Raw genomic sequence first — 23365 nt, 5'->3', positions numbered from 1 at the left:
TCACTCTGCCTGACTCAGCTGGCTGCTTTCCACGTCTCTCCGGTCATCTCACCTCCCAATCCTCCCCTCTGTCTCCTCTCACTTGAACCTCCTCTTCCCCCCCCCCGTCTCCCCCCCCCCCCCCGTTTCCCCCCCCCCCCCCGTCCCCCCCTCGTCTCCCCTCCATCTCCCCCCGTCTCCCCCCGTCCCCCCCCCGTCTCCCCCTCGTCTCCCCCTCGACTCCCTTGTCCCCCCCCTCGTCTCCCCCCCATCTCCCCCCGTCTCCCCCCCCCGTCCCCCCCTCGTCTCCCCCTCGACTCCCCCGTCCCCCCCCCCCCCGTCTCCCCCCCCCCCCCCGTCATCTCCCACCGGCACCCCTGTCGGGGTACAAACCCCGAGGCCTGACCTCTGCGGCTCTCCGTGCCACGGCGTCGTGAGCCGAGCAAAAGTCGGGGGGGGGAGGGGTGAGCTGGGGGAGGGAGGTTTAGGGGGCGTTTGTGCAAAAAAAATAATTTAAAAAATGCAGTTTAACTCGTAACCACACACACAAATTAATATATATATAAACTACGGAGAAAATAACTTGAGAATAAGAGGGGGAGAAAATACGACGAAAGAGAGAATTTATATTCCTACGTGTGCGACTGCATCCGTGTTGCGCGCGCGTGTCGTGTCGTGCCATCCAGCACGTTCCTGCTGCTCCTACTGCTGCTGCCCCTGCTGCTGGTGCTGCTGCTGCTGCTGCTCCTGCCCCTGCTGCTGCTGCTGTTTCTGCTGCCCCTGCTGCTGCTGCTGCTGCTGCTGTTGCTGCTGCTGTTGCTGCTGCTGCTGTTTCTGCTGCCCCTGCTGCTGCTGCTGCTGCTGCTCCTGCTGCTGCTGCTACTGCTGCTGCTGCTGCTTCTGCTGCTGCTGCTGCCCCTGCTGCTGCTGCTGTTGCTGCTGCTGCCCCTGCTGCTGTTCTGCCCCCACACCCCTCCAGCGCGCGTTCGTCCAGGGCCATGCGGAGCCGCGAAGAGCATTGTGACGAGATGTAGACTGTGTCCCAGAGTCGGGGTGGGGGTGGTAGTACCAGCAGAGTCGGGGTGGGGGTGTGGGTGGTAGTGGTAGGGGTAGGGGTGGGGGTGGGGGTGGTAGTGCCAGGTGGGGTAGGGGTGGGGGTGGTAGTGGTGGGGGTCGGGGTGGTAGTGGTAGTGGTAGGGGTGGGGGTGGTAGTGGTAGGGGTGGGGGTGGTAGTGCCAGGAGGGTGGGGGTAGGGGTGGGGGTGGGGGTGTGGGTGGTAGTGGTAGTGGTGGGGGTGGGGGTGGTAGTGCCAGGAGGGTGGGGGTGTGGGTGGTAGTGGTAGTGGTAGGGGTGGGGGTGGTAGTGCCAGGTTGGGGTGGGGGTGGGGGTGGGGGTGGGAACGTGCTGTTAACGAGCATCTCTATGTGCCCGACAGGAACAAAGACAAAGTTCCCCCATGTAGCCTAAACAGACTGGCGGGACAAGTGCCATTAGCAAGCGCCTACCGATATGCACCAATAGGTACATACACACATATGACAGCATGTGCACACACACACACACACCAGTTGTGTGGCAGTCAGCGGTAGCTGCTTTGACAGGAAGACGTCGGTCCCTGTCATAGGAACGTGGAATTTGCACTACTGAATGAGCATTTCTCAGTGCTTGCCATACAAATTTGACATTGGATTTCCAATTCAGCATTCGTGTGTGTGTGTATGTGTTTATGTGTGTGTCTGTGGTAGTGTGTGTGTGTGTATCTGTGTGTGTCGGTCAGTAGCGGTTAGCGCGCTGCGCTACGAACCTGGCGACCCGGGTTCGATACCCGCTCACGGTCAACACCGGTGACGATTATTTGAACCGGTTCTGGGCCTCCCCTAGGTCGACTCAGCCTCAAGTACGATGTCCAAACATCGCCGCTAGGGAGACAAAGGCGGCCGGGCGTGGTTTTAGCCACCCACCCCCTCGTGTGCCGTGCCGGCCTTTATAGGTGCTCGCTAACAGCACTTGCCCCTACAGTCTGTTAAGGCTACACGGGGGATCTTTGTCTTTGTGTCAGTCGATGGCTGGGTGTGTATGTATGCTGAAATTCGTTCACACCGTACATAGCCAACCACGCTAATCAGAAGTGCACGTTGCCTGTCTATGGCCTTAATAGATGCTTGCTAACAGCACTTGGCCCCAACAGTCCATAAGGCCATGCGGGGGGGGGGGGGGGGGAGCTCTTCGTCTTTGTACATGCGATCAATGTGCGGTGAAAGTTCACACGCTCTGGATTCGCGAGTTACTGAACCCCAGACGATTCGTGACCGGGCCAAACTCACGGTGTTTGCTGCCTTTGTGAGCCCGTGTGGCAGAACCATCGGAGGTTGCGCGCGCAAAAAAAAAATCGCTTTTTTTTGGGGCTTAAAACTTTCGCGACTGCAGGAATTCATATTGTTGGTTCTTTCGGTGAAGTCACGTTGATAGAAAATAAAAGTAATGAAATTAAATTGAAATTTAAAATAATAAATTGAAAATAAAAACAAACAAACAAAAAACAACATTTATTATTTTTTATTTTAAAATTGTATTTTATTACTACCACTACCACGACTGCCACCACCGGCACCACCGGCACCGCCACTGCCACCACCACCACTACCACCACTACCACCACTGCCGCCACTGCCACCACCACCGCTATCACCACGTGACTTTACCGAAAGAACCAAGAAAAATTTTTTTAGGGTTTTCGTTTCAAACATTTTTCGTTTTCGTCCGCGAAAAGGTGAGACGCGGCTGCCCGTGTTGTCCTCAGTCACGTGGTCATCCCACGTGCCACGACTAACCCTGCAGCTTCCTCTGCTGTGATATTCTTGTTGTTCCTGCTGCTGTTACTTTGCACGTCTCGCGGCTCGCGAGGAAGACGTCCTCGTCCCGAACCCGTCGGCGTCACCCACCCACCCACCCACACCCTGCATCGTCCACAAATCGTGACCGAGGTTGATTTTTTTTAATATATAAAAAAAACACATTGTTCTTTATACATTATTTATTCTGCTCATTGTTATTAAACATTTACCACATCCCTCCCCTCTTCCCCCACATCCCCTCGCCCACCTATGTTCAGTCGTAACCACATTTCCCCCCCATTGGAACCAAGGTTTTCCGCTTTCGCGGGCGTTTTCAGGAGCGTGTGATCTTGGCGGGGTCAGGGATGTGGAGGAAGTTCGACAGGAGCTTGGGTTCCCTCCCGCGGGTCACGTTACGTTCACTGCGCCCCCACTCTGATTTCAATATCCGGCATCGGCTCTTGCAGTGCAGGCATCCCTCGGATTGCAGGGCTGCGCCTACATATAATATTTACCCACCCCTCCCCATATATATATGATTGACCCTTGAGGTGTACAGGATTACTCTACTTACGAACGAGTTTGGTTCCAGAGGTCTGTTCGTAAGTCGATTTGTTCGTAAGGCCAACTTCACTGCCGTCGATTCCAAACGTGTTGTACGCATGTGCACTAAATACCGGGAATGGCTTTAACAGTTGTATCATCTCCTGTAGATGTAGATGCCACCGGTTCTTCACGTTCTGCAGATGTAGATGCCACTGGTTCTTCACGTTCTGCAGATGTAGATGCCACTGGTTCTTCACGTTCCGCAGATGTAGATGCCACTGGTTCTTCACGTTCCGCAGATGTAGATGCCACTGGTTCTTCACTATCTGTAGATGTAGATGCCACTGGTTCTTCACGTTCCGCAGATGTAGATGCCACTGGTTCTTCACGTTCCGCAGATGTAGATGCCACTGGTTCTTCACTATCTGTAGATGTAGATGCCACTGGTTCTTCACGTTCTGCAGATGTAGATGCCACTGGTTCTTCACGTTCCGCAGATGTAGATGCCACTGGTTCTTCACGTTCTGCAGATGTAGATGCCACTGGTTCTTCACGTTCTGCAGATGTAGATGCCACTGGTTCTTCACGTTCTGCAGATGTAGATGCCACTGGTTCTTCACGTTCTGCAGATGTAGATGCCACTGGTTCTTCACGTTCTGCAGATGTAGATGCCACCACCGCCATCTATTGCGCGGCGGTGGAACTTACGACTCTCGGTCCGAACAGGCAACTGGACATATGGACCAGGTTTGTTCCTATCTCTGAAAGTTCGTAAGTTAAACGTTCGTAAGTTAAACGTTCGTAAGTAGAGGATTCCCTGTATACAGTTTGGCTGGTCTAGAGTGGGGAGTGACTTCTTCGAAACACATCCAGAATTTTTCCCGATTTAAATTAATGGCAAAAGCCATTTACGAAATTTCGTTTTGCGTGCATGTTCCCACCTTTCTGAAAATCGCATCCCCTTTCGTAAACCGAGTGATGCCTTTCCCCCGTTCCGAACGCCGCCGTCGTGGTTAAGTTCACAGCCGCTTCGCCATCGCGAACCACGCTACGTGACCTCCGTCGTGACCCTGCCTCTGGACATTGATTAATCAGCCGGTGCTTTGTGACCTCGTGTGACCGTGCCAGTCGTTACGATCTGCTTGGGAGGTGGGGGGGGCACGGAAATCGTTTCCCGGCCACCACCGTTGCCCGCGAGCATCTTTCCATTTTGGGCTTTTTCTGCTCGGATTTTATTTGCGCGACGCAGGCTGCATCCGTCCTGGAACGCCGCCTCAATTCTCGGTGGGATCGTCGAGTCGACGGGCAAATAAGCTCTCGAGTTTCGGCAAAAGCAAAAAAAACAATAGGCGACAAAGTAAACTGCACAGCCGGTAAATCGCGGAATCCAGAGACAGCACTCTCAACACAATTTCCGATCAAATGCGCGCTTGTTTTTTTGGACACGGGCCCTCATTTGTTTGGGACGACGGGATGAGAGGGGGGGGGGCTAGTGAATTATATCGGGCATCGTGGACCTTGGGACGCTAGATGTACCTCTTGAGTTTTTGGGTGCCATGGACCGTGGTGAACTTTGAGACGTGGGCTCTCTTTTGATTTGTTTTTATTTCGGGCTCTCGCCGAAGGATGAGTTTGTCGAACTTGAATTTCGAGGCGTTGGGTCTCGTGACATTTTTTTTGGACGCTCATGAACTGTGGGACGATGTAACGTCGTGAATATTAAGATGCTGGGTCTTGAGAATTTTGAGGCACAGGACACTTAAATGATTTTGGGGGGGGGGGGTGGGATGTGGGCCCTCTTGAATATTGGAATGCCCCATGAATTGTTGGGACGCTGGCATCTCGTGATATTTTGCACATGGGCCCTCATGAATGTGCAACCCGCCTGGGGCTCGCTCTGTGGACATCTGTGAAAAAAGAGCTTTATAGTTCTGCGGATTCCTCCAGTATAAATAAAGATTCTAAATTATGTGGCAGGTGGCAGTATGTGTGTGTGTGTGTGGCTTTCAGCTTCGCTTCTGGCTTCTCAATTACCGGCGTGGCATATAGTCGAGTTATTATCGGGGTTTCTTTTTTTTATTTCATAGAGGCTAATATTATTATTATTCCTTACTTGGAACTCGTTATAATAAAATACAAAAAATATGAATATAATGTAATTGACAATGACGATGATGATGATGATGGCATCTTTGTATTGAACCAAACAGCCGCATGTAAATAGTATTCTGAATCCCGCCGTCACATTTTGTGGAAGGGGTTTTTGTCTTCAAATAAATTCCACCTCCAACTCAAGACGCGTCCGACTGTTGTGGTTTCACGCTTCAACACACAGGTGTGGGGCTAAAGCAGTGAACTATTTTGTCTTTTTGTCAACGTGACACTTTTTTACTGATTGGCCGTGTCGGGTGGCGGAGGGTTACGACACATTTATAAATAACGCGATCTAAACCCAAAAACATTGATTATGAATAATATTGGTCGCGAAAGCCTGCTACGTGTTAAACTGATCCTCATTTTCTGCTCACTGATCATTGCTCCTTTTCGTTCTAAGAATTGCGCGAATACTACATAACACTGGCTATGGGTCTCTGTGCGAGCCTACGGGTCACTGTGTCTATGGGTCTCTAGGGGAGTATCTTGTCTATGTGATCCTGTGGGTCTCTGTGCGTGTCTGGGTCTCAATGCGAGAATGTGGGTCTCTCTACCAGCCTGTGGGTGTCTCTCTGCGATTATGTGGGTCTCTGTGCGAGTCTGTGGACCTTTGTGCGAGTCTGTGGGTCTCTGTGCGAGTCTGTGGGTCTCTCTGCGATGTTGTGGGTCTCTGTGCGAGTCTGTGGGTCTCTGTGTGAGTCTGTGAGTCTCTGTGCGAGTCTGTGGGTCTCTCTGCGATGTTGTGGGTCTCTGTGCGAGTCTGTGTGTCTCTGTGTGAGTGTGTGGGTCTCTGTGTGAGTCTGTGGGTCTCTGTGCGAGTCTGTGGGTCTCTGTGTGAGTATGTGGGTCTCTGTGTGAGTCTGTGGGTCTCTGTGTGAGTCTGTGGTCTCTGTGTGAGTCTGTGGGTCTCTGTATGAGTCTGTGGGTCTCTTGTGAGTCTGTGGGTCTCTGTGTGAGTCTGTGGGTCTCTGTGTGAGTCTGTGGGTCTCTGTGAGTCTGTGGTCTCTGTGTGAGTCTGTGGGTCTCTGTGTGAGTCTGTGGGTCTCTGTGCGAGTCTGTGGGTCTCTGTGTGAGTATGTGGGTCTCTGTGTGAGTCTGTGGGTCTCTGTGTGAGTCTGTGGTCTCTGTGTGAGTCTGTGGGTCTCTGTGTGAGTCTGTGGGTCTCTGTGAGTCTGTGGGTCTCTGTGTGAGTCTGTGGGTCTCTGTGTGAGTCTGTGGGTCTCTGTGTGAGTCTGTGGTCTCTGTGTGAGTCTGTGGGTCTCTGTGTTTGTCTGTGGGTCTCTGTGTGAGTCTGTGGTCTCTGTGTGAGTCTGTGGGTCTCTGCGCGAGTCTGTGGGTCTCCGTCTCTATCCATGTTCTGTAAAGTCACCACAACACATTCGTTGTAATCTTTACCGAGATTTATTTCAATAAAGGGTCCCTCCCCTTAAACCAAAGGCCCCGGGCACATACATTCTCATTCTTCATTAAAACTTCCCAAAACCATTACATTTGAGATCATCATAATATTAATGACAATCAGCTGAATCCACAGCAATACGAATGTGCGATGAGAATGGGGAAACCTAGATTTGAAGTTTTCGTGACTGCAAGGATTCATACTCTTAGTTTCTTTCGGTAAAGTCACGTAGGTAAAAAAATTAAATTAAAATTAATAAAAATAAAACAATAAAAATCACGACGTTTCGGAGGCAACACAAGTCTCCGTCATCAGGTGGGACCGTCACAGCCAGATTTGCTGAAGGCAAAGATGCAAGCTCTTAAGTGACAGTTAAGGAGGGAGGGAGGGGAGGGGCTTATCAGAATGTGGTAGCCATTGGTGATGCAGCTAATCTGGCTGTGACGGTCCCACCTGATGACGGAGACTTGTGTTGCCTCCGAAACGTCGTGATTTTTATTGTTTTATTTTTATTAATTTTAATTTCATTTTTTACCTACGTGACTTTACCGAAAGAACTAATAGAATGGGGAAACCACCCAGTGGACCTTCTGGCTCATGGCTCCCAAGCTGCTCACTCGCTCGCTCGCGTTCATTCACGATTCCCGGTGGCGGGTTACCTGATAGCGCCCAACACAGTGGGGCATTAACACCATTGGAACCTCATTTGCCAGTAAAAAACATGATAATTGTTTTTTTACCCTTTTATCTGGCAACAAAACTGACACCTTTTTACAAGGAGTCATGTTTGCATAGACCACAATACCTGCAGTCGTAATGCAAACAAAAAACATAACTCTGTATGCACTGTCCTTGAAGTTGATTGGCGCCTTTTGGCGTCATCTGGTCCAACACCATGTGAGACTAGGCTCTAAGAAAGCTGTCTCGGGTGTGGACCAATCAACTTCAAGGACAGTGCATACATTATCAGAGTTATGTTTTTTGTTTGCATTACGACTGCAGGTATTGTGGTCTATGCAAACATGACTCCTTGTAAAAAAAGGTGTCAGTTTTGTTGCCAGATAGAAGGGTAAAAAAACCAATTATCACAGTGGGCAGTATTATGATTTCCCACGCGTGTTCACCCGAGATCGCCTCACCGAGTCTCAAGACTCCTTGCCAGGCTTTCATCGGGCTTGGGTGGCAATGTTGGCTGTTGTGCTGCTGCTGATGCTGGATGTCATCCAAATCGGGCGATTTTCTGGGTATTGTTCAGCATTGCGATTCCTTGAACAATACCGGTTTCACTATGAGACCTCCTTTACCAGTGGCAAAATATAGTAGTAGGTTTTTGCCCTTTAAACTGGTACAAAACTGACACGTTTATACAAGGCATCATGTTTGCAATAACCACAACACAAGCAGTCAAAATGCAAACAAAAAGAAACAACTATGATAATGATAATGATATGCACTGTCATTGAAGTTTATTGGTCCACACCCGAGACAGCTTTCCTTAGAGCCTAGTCTCCATTGGTGTTGGACCAGATGACGCCAAAAGGCGTACAACTCAAAAAACAGTGCACTATCAGAGTATTGAGAGCTCGGGGTAAGCATTTACACTATGAGACCTCCTTTGCCAGTGGCAAAATATAGTAGTAGGTTTTTACCCTTTAAATGATGCCTTGTATAAAGGTGTCAGTTTTGTACCAGTTTAAAGGGTAAAACCCGACTACTACAATACCAGTTTCACTGTGTGTGTGTGGGTTTAGCGTGTGTGTGTGTCATGTTGCATAGCTGTGTGGTCATGTTCCACGTGTGTGTGTGTGGTTATATTCCATAGGCGTGTATGTTCATGTTCCATAGGTGTGTGTATGTGTCTTGGCAAGGCCGTAGCCATGGAGTCAATATTGGGGGGGACCAAATCTTCCAGGGGGTTCCAACCCAGAAAAAAAATCTAAATTTTAAAACTCATTTCCTGCCTAAAATATTAAAACATTCACTAACACACAGGATGGACTTTTTATTTATGTTTTACAATAATGTCTAATAGTGTATTGTATGACATTACTCTGTTTTTTCTTTTTTACCTTTTCTCGTTTCATTGTATGTAATGGCAAAGATTTGGGATTCATAAAGTACAACCATAACCACAATCATATACACAGAAATCGATTTAATAGCAACATATTGTGGGGGGACATTTTGAGCGTATTTCAATATTGAATATATATTATAATCACGGCCTTGATGTGTGGTCATAGCTGTGTGTGTTTGTGTGGCTACCTTCCATGGGTGTGTACGTTCATGTTCCGTAGCTGTGTGTGCTGCGTAGGTGTTCACGTGACATTTATGGAGAAGGCCACAGCGTATCGGCGCAACGGCCTAAAGTCGCCCAATTCAAAGACATTGCACCGCAAAAAAATTCATCAACTGGGATCACAGCCACACAACAACAGTGGCAATCGCCCCCTACTGGCGAACAGAGGCCCGCTCGCAGGTACGCGTGCTCAGTCACCCTGTGCCGCACAGGGACAGCTGCCACCGGGGGCGCCCTTTGAAATGAGTCGCGATAATGAATGGCGTGCGTGTTTGTTGAACTTCTTTCGCACCGTGCGTCACCGTGCCGTCTCCTCTCTCCTTGACGTCTCCCCCCCCCTCCCCACGCCGTCTCCCCCGGCCCCCCCCCCCCCTCCCCCACGTCTCTCCGCGCCGTCTCCCTTCCACCGTCTGCGTGAGTCTTAGGCGAGCTCCGGGTCACGCATGGCCCGGAGCGCGATGACTTTCACCGCCTCCATCGTTTCCTAGGAGGTGGCCAAGCGGGGAATTAGCGGGGGACCCCCCCCCCCACCACCCCCCCCCCCCCCCCCCCCACAACAAGGATACGCCAGACGACCACTCGCTATGGAACCCACGTGTTGATCTCGGTGAGCGCTGTGAGCGAACGGTGCTGGTAGGAAGGGCACGGATTTTCAAGAGCACACAGGCTCAAGTGAATTACAAGACGCAATCGGCGTTTCTGGAAGAGGTGGCATCGTGAACCTCTCGTCTCTCAGGCCACCGTCAGAGTAAATGTGAGCCCACGTGACCGACTGACTATCAGCAGCAGTGATGCTGAGCTAAAACTGTGAACGTTCCATGATGTATCTGCTCACCCCGAGCTCGCATTACTCTGATAGTGCGTTGTCTTTGTGCTGTGAACGCCTCTTGGCGTCATCTGGTCTAACATCGTTTGAGACGAGGCTCCAAAGAAAGCTGTCTCGGGTGTGGACCAATCAGTTTCAAGGACAATGCATTTATTATCAGAGTAATGTTTTCTTTTTTGCATTCTGACCACAAGCATTGTGGTTAATGCAGACATGATTCCTTGTAAAAGGTTTCAGTTTGGTGTTTTAACATCTTAACACCTGTTTTGTTGTTATTTAGATGATCGGGTAAGGCGCCACTGAGTTACGTGGCACTTTCTCTACCCCACGTGACTTTACCGAAAGAACCAAAGAGTATGGATTCCTGCAGTCACGAAAGCTTCAAATCGAGATTTTAAAGTTGAGTTTAGAGCCAGGCTCGACTCGACTGCTGTGTGCGTGTGTGGTGGGGGGAGGAGGGGGTGGAGGAGGGGTGGAAGGGGGGTGGAGGGAGGGGGTAGAGGGAGGGGTGGAGGGGGGGTGGAGGGGGGTGGAGTAGGGGTGGAGGGGGATGGAGGGAGGGGGTAGAGGGAGGGGGTAGAGGGAGAGGTGGAGGGGGGGTTGGGAGGGGTGGAGTGGGGGTTGAAGGGGGTGGATGGGGATGGAGGGGGGGTAGAGGGGTGGAGGGGGCGTGGAGGGAAGGTGGAGAGGGGTGGAGGGCGGGGGTAGAGGGAGGGGTGGAGGGAGGGGTGGAGTGGGAGTGGGGGGGGGGGTGGAGGGGGGAGGAGGGGGGTTGAGGGGGGTTGAGGGGAGTGGAGGGGGATGGAGGGGAAGGTGGAGGGGGTGGAGGGAGGGGGTAGAGGGATGGGTGGAGGGGGGGGAGGAGGGAGGGGGTAGAGGGAGGGGGTAGAGGGAGGGGTGGAGGGGGGGGGGTAGAGGGAGGGGTGGAGGGGGGGTAGAGGGGGGTTGGAGGGGGGGTGGAGGGGGTTGGACGGAGGGGTGGAGGGGGGGGTGGAGGAGGGGTGGAGGGGGGTGGAGGAAGGGGGTAGAGGGAGGGGTAGAGGGGGTGTGGAAGGAGGGGTGGAGGGAGGGGGTAGAGGGAGGGGTGGAGGGGGGGTGGAGGGGAGTGGAGGGGGATGGAGGGGAAGGTGGAGGGGGGGTGGAGGGGATGGGCAGGACCTGGCAGGTGGCGCGGATGAGGTGTGCGGGCAGCAGGAAGCCGTATCGTCCCGTGTCGCGCAGCTCGAACGTGAACGAGTACTTGATGCCCAGGTCGTGGGCCCAGTCGTCAGAGCCCCCCGCTGCCATGTCTGTCCCGGGGGGGGGGGGGGGGACAGGGGGTGGGGGTGGTGAGGGGAGGGTCGGGGGTGGGTGGCGGGGGTGGGGAAGGGTGGTGGGGCTGGCGCTGGGTGGTGGTGGGGCTGGGTGGTGGTGGGGCTGGGTGGTGGTGGGGCTGTGGGGTGGTGGGGCTGGGTGGTGGTGGGGCTGTGTGGTGGTGGGGCTGGGGGGTGGTGGGGCTGTGTGGTGGTGGGGGTAGTGGGGGTGGTGGGGCTGGGTGGTGGTGGGGCTGGATGGTGGTGGGGCTGAGTGGTGGTGGGGCTGAGTGGTGGTGGGGCTGGGTGGTGGTGGGGCTGGGGGGGTGGTGGGAATGGGGGGTGGTGGGAATGGGGGGGTGGCGGAGCTGGGTGGTGGTGGGGCTGGGTGGTGGTGGTGTTGGGTGGTGGTGGGGCTGGGTGGTGGTGGTGGTGGGGCTGGGTGGTGGTGGGGCTGGGTGGTGGTGGGGCTGGGGGGGTGGTGGGGCTGGGGGGTGGCGGGGCTGGGTGGTGGTGGGGCTGGGTGGTGGTGGTGTTGGGGCTGGGTGGTGGGGGTGGTGGGGCTGTTTGGTGGTGGGGGTAGTGGGGGTGGTGGGGCTGGGTGGGTGGTGGTGGGGCTGGGTGGTGTTGGGGCTGGGTGGGGCTGGGTGGTGTTTGCTCGCCACTCACACAGCATGGGTCCCCCTGCGCCGTGTCTGTACGGCGTCCCGTGCACGCTGCGGAGCGCCTGCACCACCTCCTGCGCCACCAGCTCCTGCAACACACACACAGTACACAACACACAGTACACAACACACAGTACACAACACACAGTACACAACACAACACACAGTACACAACACACAGTACACAACACACAGTACACAACACACACACACAGTACACAACACACGGTACACAACACACAGTACACAACACACACACAGTACACAACACACGGTACACAACACACAGTACACAACACACACACACACAGTACACAACACACAGTACACAACACACGGTACACAACACACGGTACACAACACACACACAGTACACAACACACAGTACACAACACACAGTACACAACACACACAGTACACAACACACGGTACACAACACACAGTACACAACACACACACACAGTACACAACACACGGTACACAACACACACACACAGTACACAACACACAGTACACAACACACAGTACACAACACACACACACAGTACACAACACACAGTACACAACACACAGTACACAACACACACAGTACACAACACACGGTACACAACACACAGTACACAACACACACAGTACACAACACACACAGTACACAACACACGGTACACAACACACAGTACACAACACACACACACAGTACACAACACACGGTACACAACACACACACACAGTACACAACACACAGTACACAACACACACAGTACACAACACACGGTACACAACACACAGTACACAACACACACAGTACACAACACACAGTACACAACACACAGTACACAACACACAGTACACAACACACACAGTACACAACACACAGTACACAACACACACACAGTACACAACACACAGTACACAACACACAGTACACAACACACAGTACACAACACAACACACTGTACACAACACACAGTACACAACACACAGTACACAACACACAGTACACAACACACAGTACACAACACACACACACAGTACACAACACACGGTACACAACACACAGTACACAACACACACACACAGTACACAACACACGGTACACAACACACAGTACACAACACACAGTACACAACACACACACAGTACACAACACACAGTACACAACACACAGTACACAACACACACACAGTACACAACACACAGTACACAACACACAGTACACAACACACAGTACACAACACAACACACTGTACACAACACACAGTACACAACACACAGTACACAACACACAGTACACAACACACACACACAGTACACAACACACAGTACACAACACACACACAGTACACAACACACTGTACACAACACACAGTACACAACACACACACAGTACACAACACACGGTACACAACACACAGTACACAACACACACACAGTACACAACACACGGTACACAACACACGGTACACAACACACAGTACACAACACACAGTACACAACACACAGTACACAACACACACACACAGTACACAACACACAGTACACAACACACGGTACACAACACACACGCACACAGTACACAACACACAGTACACAACACACACACACACAGTACACAACACACAGTACACAACACACACACACAGTACACAACACACAGTACACAACACACAGTACACAACACACACACACACAGTACACAACACACAGTACACAACACACACACACACAGTACACAACACACAGTACACAACACACACACACAGTACACAACACACAGTACACAACACACGGTACACAACACACACACACACAGTACACAACACACACACAGTACACAACACACAGTACACAACACACAGTACACAACACACACACACAGTACACAACACACAGTACACAACACACAGTACACAACACACAGTACACAACACACAGTACACAACACACGGTACACAACACACACACACAGTACACAACACACAGTACACAACACACAGTACACAACACACACACACAGTACACAACACACACAGTACACAACACACAGTACACAACACACAGTACACAACACACACACACAGTACACAACACACAGTACACAACACACACACACAGTACACAACACACAGTACACAACACACGGTACACAACACACAACACACAGTACACAACACACAGTACACAACACACACACACAGTACACAACACACGGTACACAACACACAGTACACAACACACAGTACACAACACACAGTACACAACACACAGTACACAACACACACACACAGTACACAACACACGGTACACAACACACAGTACACAACACACAGTACACAACACACACACACAGTACACAACACACAGTACACAACACACGGTACACAACACACAGTACACAACACACGGTACACAACACACGGTACACAACACACACACACAGTACACAACACACAGTACACAACACACGGTACACAACACACAGTACACAACACACGGTACACAACACACAGTACACAACACACAGTACACAACACACACACACAGTACACAACACACAGTACACAACACACAGTACACAACACACACACACAGTACACAACACACAGTACACAACACACAGTACACAACACACGGTACACAACACACGGTACACAACACACACACAGTACACAACACACAGTACACAACACACAGTACACAACACACGGTACACAACACACACACAGTACACAACACACAGTACACAACACACGGTACACAACACACGGTACACAACACACACACAGTACACAACACACAGTACACAACACACAGTACACAACACACACACAGTACACAACACACACACAGTACACAACACACAGTACACAACACACACACACAGTACACAACACACGGTACACAACACACAGTACACAACACACACACAGTACACAACACACGGTACACAACACACACACACAGTACACAACACACGGTACACAACACACAGTACACAACACACACACAGTACACAACACACGGTACACAACACACACACACAGTACACAACACACGGTACACAACACACAGTACACAACACACGGTACACAACACACACACAGTACACAACACACGGTACACAACACACACACACAGTACACAACACACGGTACACAACACACACACAGTACACAACACACGGTACACAACACACAGTACACAACACACAGTACACAACACACGGTACACAACACACACACAGTACACAACACACGGTACACAACACACACACACGGTACACAACACACACACACAGTACACAACACACAGTACACAACGCACGGTACACAACACACACACAGTACACAACACACACACACACAGTACACAACACACACACAGTACACAACACACAGTACACAACACACAGTACACAACACACGGTACACAACACACAGTACACAACCCATGGTACACAACACACGGTACACAACACACAGTACACAACACACGGTACACAACACACAGTACACAACCCATGGTACACAACACACGGTACACAACACACAGTACACAACACACGGTACACAACACAACACACAGTACACAACACATAGTACACAACACACAGTACACAACACACACACACAGTACACAACACACAGTACACAACACACGGTACACAACACACACACACAGTACACAACACACAGTACACAACACACAGTACACAACACACGGTACACAACACAACACACAGTACACAACACATAGTACACAACACACAGTACACAACACACGGTACACAACACACAGTACACAACACACGGTACACAACACACAGTACACAACACACGGTACACAACACAACACACAGTACACAACACATAGTACACAACACACAGTACACAACACACACCACGGTACACAACAAACGGCACACAACACACAGTACACAACACACACACAGTACACAACACACAGTACACAACCCATGGTACACAACACACGGTACACAACACACAGTACACAACACACGGCATGTATGTTGAACTTCTTTCGCATCGTACATAGCCAACCGTCTAATAGGAGGTGCGGGAGGAAGGACAACACTAAACACACACGTAGACCGAGACACACACACACGTAGACACACACACACGTAGACACACACACACACGTAGACCGAGACACACACACACGTAGACACACACACACGTAGACACACACACACACACGTAGACACACACACACACGTAGACACACACACACACGTAGACACATAGATACACATACACAAGACGAAGACAAAGATTCCCCTAGAGCCTTTAACAGACCTCCTGCACACCAGGCGAGGTAGTTAACATCTCCATGCCACCGTGATGATGATAAGAGAGAGACACGCACATTCCAAATATACAGCAGCAGGCGTCAGGGTCGGGATCGAAGCCACGACCTCCTGTACACCAGGCGAGGTAGTTAACATATCCATTGGGAGAGACAGAGAGACACACATTCTCAATTATACAACAGCCGTCAGGGATGGTGATCGAACCCACGACCTCCTGCATACCGGGCGAGGCAGCTAACATCTCCTAGCCACCGTGATGTTGATGATGATGAAAGAGAGACGCAAACTACAAATATACAGCAGCAGGTGTCAGGGTCGTGATCGAACCCACGACCTCCCGTACACCAGGCGAGGTAGTTAACATCTCTACGGAGAGAGCGACACACACAAATTCTCAATTGTACAGCAGGCGTCAGGGATCGTGATCGAACCCACGACCTCCTGCATACCGGGCGAGGTAGTTAACATCTCCATTGGGAGAGAGAGAGAGACACACAAACTCCCAAATATACAACAGGTGTCAGGGATCGTGATCGAACCCACGACCTCCTGCATACCGAGCGAGGTAGTTAACATCTCCATTGGGAGAGAGAGAGAGACACACAAACTCCCAAATATACAACAGGTGTCAGGGATCGTGATCGAACCCACGACCTCCTGCATACCGAGCGAGGTAGTTAACATCTCCATTGGGAGAGAGAGAGAGACACACAAACTCCCAAATATACAACAGGTGTCAGGGATCGTGATCGAACCCACGACCTCCTGCATACCGGGCGAGGTAGTTAACATCTCCATTGGGAGAGAGAGAGAGACACACAAACTCCCAAATATACAACAGGCATCAGGGATCGTGATCGAACCCACGACCTCCTGCATACCGAGCGAGGCAGCTAACATCTCCCCCGGCCACCGTGACACACAGCGGCGGGGAAAACGACTTAGGAATGAGTGAGCACCCCCAGCCCCCTCCCCCGGGCACCAGTTGTTCGTGGTGTGCGCTGCGCTGCTCCGTGTACGAGTAGGGGAAGATGAGCATCTGCGAGTACGCGTGGACCGTCAGGTAGGCGTGCAGGCGGTGGCGCCGCTCCCGGATGAACGCGGCCACCGCGCGCACCTCGGGCTCCGACTCGGGCCACGCGCCCTGGAAGGTCTGCGAGCAGGGGTCGGCAGACGCGCCGGGGCCTGGGGTAGGGGTGGGGGGGTGGGGGGGGGGTGGAGGGGTGGGGGGTGGAGGTGGGGGGTGGGGGTGGGGGTGAGGGGGGGTAGTGGGGGGTGGAGGGGGTAGTGGGGGGTGGAGGGGGGTAGAGGGGTGGAGGGAGGGGGTGGTCGGGGGTGAGGGGGGGTAGTGGGGGTGGTTTGGGTGGAGGGGGTGAAGGGGGGGTGGAGGGGGGATAAGGGGGTGTGGAGGGGGTTGGAAAGAGGTTAGAGGGGGGTGGAGGGGAGGCGGGGGGTGAAGGAGGGGGTCGTGGAGGGTGGAGGGGGTGGTAGTGGGGATGGAGGGAGGGTGAAGGGGGGGGTGAAGATGGAGGGTGGAGGGGGGTAGTGAGGGTAGCGGGGGGTGGAGGGGAGGTAGTGGGGGATAAAAGGGGGTTGGAGGGGAAGTTGAGCCGGGAAGTTCTGGTGGGGTGACTACTCCAGTGACGTCGCGCACACGTGACTGGTCTGCGGTCACGTGGCCACCCCCCTCTCCTGCCGTGGCTCCCACAATGCAACTGCACGGCCTACACCACGTGGCCTTCAGAGCACGACCCCGCGGGCCACTGACGGCCCCCTGGTGGCCTTCAGCGCGGCCCCTGACGTACAGCCCCCCGACAATACACAGTCCATCGCTTCGATGCGGGCCTCTGAGTCCCGTGTTAGTGTATGAGACCCGGCGGTATGGTCTGTGTGAGTCAGTGGGTCTCTATGCGAGTCCATAGCTTCGATGCTTTGCTGCAATAGTTTGCTGTCTTTTCTTGGATTTCTGTTTGCACTCAGTCACATAGTCACTTTAAGATGTTTTCTTGTTCATGTTTTTGTTTTTTGTTTGTTGCGGTTGCACCCGATTCAAGAGCCGAATGGCTCACAGGGCTATACTTAATAAATGAACTTGAACTTGATGCGAGCCTCTGAGACCCGTGTTAGTGTATGGGTCCCGGCGGTATGGTCTGTGGGAGTCAGTGGGTCTCTATGTGAGTCCATGGGTCCAAGGAAAGTCCCCGTGGTCCTTTGCTTGATCCACTGGTTGTTATATGTGAGTCAATGGATCTACGTGTACGTCTATGGGTCGCTTTGTGAAAATGTAGATGTTTTAAAGTTTTGTATTCGTCTATGGGTCTCTCTGTGTGAGTCTATAGGTTTCTGTGAGTCTATGGGTCTCTGTCAGTCTATGTGTCTCTCTGTGTGAGTCTATGGGTCTCTGTCAGTCTTTGTGTCTCTCTGTGTGAGTCTATGGATCTCTGTGAGTCTATGGGTTTCTGTGTGAGTCTATGGATCTCTGTGAGTTTATGGGTTTCTGTGTGAGTCTATGGATCGCTGTGAGTCTATGGGTCTCTGTGCGAGTCCATGAGTCCAAGGAAAGTCCCCAGGTCCTTTGCTTGATCCACTGGTTGTTATATGTGAGTCAATGGATCTCCGTGTAAGTCTATGGGTCGCTTTGTGAAAATGTAGACGTTTACGTGAGTTCATTAGGTTTGTATTCGTCTATGGTTCTCTCTGCGAGTCTATAGGTTTCTGTGAGTCTATGGGTCTCTCTGTGTTAGTCTATGGGTCTCTCTGTGTTAGTCTATGGGTCTCTGTTTGTGAGTCTATGGGTCTCTGTGTGAGTATATAGGTATCTGTGATTCTATGGGTCTCTGTGATTCTATGGGTATCTCTGTGAGTCTATGGGTCTCTCTGTGTTAGTCTATGGGTCTCTATGTGAGTCTATGGGTCTCTGTGTGAGTCTATGGGTTTATGTCAGTCTATGGGTATCTCTGTGAGTCTATGGGTCTCTCTGCGTGAGTCAATGGGTCTCTCTGCGAGTCTATAGGTCTCTGTGAGTCTATGGGCCCTCTATGATTCTATGGGTCTCTCTGTGTGAGTCTATGGGTCTCTGTGTGAGTCTATGGTTTTCTGTGTGAGTCTTTAAGTCTTTAGGTCTCTGCGTGAGTCTATGGGTCTTACTGAGAGTTTCTATGCTAGAATTGAATTGTGTGTAATATGAGGATATATCCGGCTCACTGACGTATCACAGCTCGTTATGGTGATTGGTTCTGCCGGTCCTGGTCTATAGCCAATGGGGGGAAGCCTAGGGGCGTGGCCCTGACGTAATGGAAAGGTGACAGCTGTAAGGATTGGTTCTGCGGGCTTTGGCCACAGCCAATGGGGAGATGAGTCAGGGGCGTGGTCCCGGGAGCTTACGAGGGAGCCTGGAAGATTCCACGGAGGCTAACCAGGATTGGTGGAAACGTACCACGTGACCCGGGTATTAAATAGGGGTGGAGACGAACGACACGTGGTCAGAACGGGAACGAACGGAGGAAGGTGGCCACGCGGGAGCGGGGCTCCGGGTTGCCACGTGGCAGTGTGTCTCTCTCTCTATCTATCCCTCTCACGCTGCCTGTCAGCAGCGTGAAGGAAAGCCGTGATACAAGTTGAATAAAAGACGGATTCCAGAAGTCGCCTCAACGACCTTTATTACATGTGCATAGGAATCCAATGACACTGCTGCTGCTCGTTCTGCTGCTACTGGTTGTGCTGCTACTGGTTGTGCTACTGGTTGTGCTGCTAGTGGTGGTTGTGCTGTTGGTTATGCTGCTAGTGGTTGTGCTGCTAGTGCTGGTTGTGCTGCTAGGGGTGGTTGTGTTGTTGGTTGTGCTGCTAGTGGTGGTTGTGCTGCTGATTGTGCTGCTGCTGGTGGTTGCGCTGCTGAGTGAGAGTGGGGGGCTCCTGGCACGCACCCCCCCAGCTCGCGTTCCAGTTGCGGTTGAGGTCGACGCCGACGCAGGCGCTGTGCACGCTGCGGGCACGGTTCTTGCGCCACAGACGAGACTGTGGGGGGGGGGGGGCACACGGGGGGGTGGGGGGCACACGGGGGGGTGGGGGGGGGTATAAGGGGATTATGCAAAACACTCACTAAAGTTGTTATCAGCAGCAATAACCACTGATGGACACGGTGAGCTTCTTAGTCCCTGGGTCTCCATGCGAGTCTGTGTGAGTCTGTAGGTGTCTGTGTGAGTCTGTGGGTCTCTGTGTGAGTATGTGGGTCTCTGTGTGATGAGTTTGTAGGTCTCTGTGTGAGTCTGTGGGTCTCTGTGTGAGTCTGTGGGTCACTGTGTGAGTATGTGGGTCTCTGTGTGATGAGTATGTAGTTCTCTGTGTGAGTCTGTGGGTCACTGTGTGAGTCTGTGGGTCTCTGTGTGATGAGTTTGTAGGTCTCTGTGTGAGTATGTGGGTCTCTGTGTGAGTCTGTGGGTCTCTGTGTGAGTCTGTGGGTCTCTGTGTGAGTCCGTGGGTCTCTGTGTGAGTCTGTGGGTCACTGTGTGAGTCTGTGGGTCTCTGTGTGAGTCTGTGGGTCTCTGTGTGAGTATGTGGGTCTCTGTGTGAGTCTGTGGGTCTCTATGTGAGTCTGTGGGTCTCTGTGTGAGTCTGTGGGTTTCTGTGTGAGTCTGTGGGTCTCTGTGTGAGTCTGTGGGTCTCTATGTGAGTCTGTGGGTCTCTGTGTGAGTCTGTGGGTTTCTGTGTGAGTCTGTGGGTCTCTATGTGAGTCTGTGGGTCTCTGTGTGAGTCTGTGGGTCTCTGTGTGAGTCTGTGGGTCTCTGTGTGAGTCTGTGGGTCTATGTGTGAGTATGTGGGTCTCTGTGTGAGTCTGTGGGTCTCTGTGTGAGTCTGTGGGTCTCTGTGTGAGTCTGTGGGACTCTGTGTTAGTCTGTGGGTCTCTGTGTGATTCTGTGGGTCTCTGTGTGAGGTTTGTGGGTCTCTGTGTGAGTCTGTGGGTCTCTGTGTGAGTCTGTGGGTCTCTGTGTGAGTCTGTGGGTCTCTGTGTGAGTCTGTGGGTCTCTGTGTGAGTCTCTGTGTGAGTCTGTGGGTCTCTGTGGGAGTCTGTGGGTCTTTGTGTGAGTCTGTGGGTCTCTGTGTGAGTCTGTGGGTCTCTGTGTGAGTCTGCGGGTCTCTGTGTGAGTCTGTTGGTCTTTGTGTTAGTCTACGGGTCTCTGTGTGAGTCTGTGGGTCTCTGTGTGAGTCTGTGGGTCTCTGTGTGAGTCTGTGGGTCTCACCTTGGTCCAGCTGTAGTGGTAGCCGTCCACGTTGAGCACTGGGAGGACGTAGAAGTCAAAATGTTTGAGCAGATGCATCATGGAGCGGTCGAGACGGTTCACCGCCTGGGAGACATGGCACAAGTAGCCACCTCACCGGGTGAGCGGGTGGGTGATTGGGTGGGTGGGTGGGTGGTTGAGTGGGTGGGTGGTTGAGTGGGTGGGTGGGTGAGTGGGTTGTTGAGTGGGTGGTTGAGTGGGTGGGTGGGTGGGTGAGGGGGTGGGTGGGTGGGTGAGGTGGTGGGTGGGTGGGTGAGGGGGTGGTTGACTGGGTGGGTGAGTGGGTGGGTGGGTGGGTGGATGAGCGGGTAGGTGGGTGGGTAAGTGGGTGGTTGAGTGGGTGGGTGGGTGAGTGAGGGGGTGGGTGGGTGGGTGGGTGGGTGAGGGGGTGAGGGGGTGGGTCGATGGGTGAGTGGGTGGGTGAGCGGGTGGGTGAACGGGTAAGTGGGTGCGTTAGCGGGTTAGTGGGTGGTTGGGTGGATTAGTGGGTGTGTAGGGTAGTGGATGGGTGGGTGAGTGGGTGGGTGGGTCAGCGGGTGAGTGGGTAGGTTAGTGGGTGGGTTAGTGAGTGGATGGGTGGGTGAGTGGGTGGGTTGGTGGGTGAGCGGGTGAGTGGGCGGGTAAGTGGGTGGGTTAGTCAGTGGGTTAGTGGGTGAGTGGATGGGTGGGTGAGTTGGTGGGTGGGTGAGCGGGTGAGTGGGTGGGTGAGTGGGTGAGTGAGTGAGTGAGTGGGTGAGTGAGCGGGTTAGTGGGTGGTTGGGTGGGTGAGCGGGCGAGCGGTCGAGTGGGCGAGCGAGCGGGCGGGCAGGCGAGCGAGTGGGCAAGTGGGCGAGCGAGTGGGCAGGCGAGTGGGTGAGCAGGCGAGCGAGTGGGTGAGCGGACGAGCGAGCGGGCGAGCGGGTGCGTACGTGCTGCACGAAGTACTGGCAGAACGCGGGAGCGATCCACTCCCTGGCGTGGATGCCGCAGTCTATCCACACCGCCGGCTTGGGCACGGAGCTTCGCACCCCCACCTGGCGCCCCGGGTGGGGGGGGGGCGCGGGGGAGAGGGGGCGGGGCACGCGGAGAGATGTGAGTACGTGTGTAGGCATGGTTGAACTTCTTTCGCACCGTACGTAGCTAACCGTGCTCATCGGAGGTGCGGGGAAAGGACAACAAACTATGGGTCTCTGTGTGAGTCTGTGTGAGTCTATGGGTCTCTGTGTGAATTTGTGGGTCTCTTTGAGAAGCTATGATTGTCTGTGTGAGTCTGTGAGTCTCTGTGTGAGTATATGGATATCTGTGTGAGTCTATGGGTTTCGGTGTGAGTCTATGGGTCTCTGTGTGAGTCTATGGGTCTCTGTGTAAGTCCATGGGTCTCTGTGTAAGTCCATGGGTCTCTGTGTAAGTCTACGGGTCTCCGTGTGAGTCTATGGGTCTCTGTGCGAGTATATGGATATCTGTGTGAGTCTATGGGTTTCGGTGTGAGTCTATGGGTCTTTGTGTGAGTCTATGGGTCTCTGTGTGAGTATATGGGTCTCTGTGTGAGTCTATGGGTCTATGTGTGAGTCTATGGGTCTCTGTGTGAGTATATGGGTCTCTGTGTGAGTCTATGGGTCTCTGTGTGAGTCTATGGGTCTCTGTGTGAGCCTGTGGGTCTCTGTGTGAGTCTATGGGTCTCTGTGTGAGTCTATGGGTCTCTGTGTGAGTATATGGGTCTCTGTGTGAGTCCATGGATATCTGTGTGAGTCTATGGGTCTCCGTGCGAGTCTATGGGTCTCTG

At 52.6% G+C, this 23365-nt stretch overlaps 1 protein-coding gene across 1 annotated transcript in view; it reads right to left on the bottom strand.

The window, feature by feature from the left end:
- Window positions 1-9614: 9614 nt before the first annotated feature.
- The window catches only part of LOC144948795 (carboxypeptidase B2-like), a 28291-nt gene continuing 14540 nt past the window's right edge, over window positions 9615-23365 (bottom strand). Inside the window, exons 6-12 of the mRNA XM_078878445.1 lie at window positions 22512-22616; window positions 21565-21669; window positions 20251-20341; window positions 17310-17512; window positions 11999-12083; window positions 11196-11326; window positions 9615-9695 (exon numbers count right to left, since the gene is read on the bottom strand). Coding sequence (XP_078734571.1) covers window positions 9633-9695; window positions 11196-11326; window positions 11999-12083; window positions 17310-17512; window positions 20251-20341; window positions 21565-21669; window positions 22512-22616 — 783 coding nt within the window. The 3' untranslated portion in view covers window positions 9615-9632. The remainder of the gene's footprint in view (window positions 9696-11195; window positions 11327-11998; window positions 12084-17309; window positions 17513-20250; window positions 20342-21564; window positions 21670-22511; window positions 22617-23365) is intronic.

This window comes from Lampetra fluviatilis, chromosome 51 (genome assembly GCF_964198595.1).
Source record: "Lampetra fluviatilis chromosome 51, kcLamFluv1.1, whole genome shotgun sequence".
NCBI classification, from domain to species: domain Eukaryota; kingdom Metazoa; phylum Chordata; class Hyperoartia; order Petromyzontiformes; family Petromyzontidae; genus Lampetra; species Lampetra fluviatilis.
The sequence above is the reverse complement of the archived record's forward strand: the minus strand, read 5'-3'. Positions and strand labels throughout refer to the sequence as shown.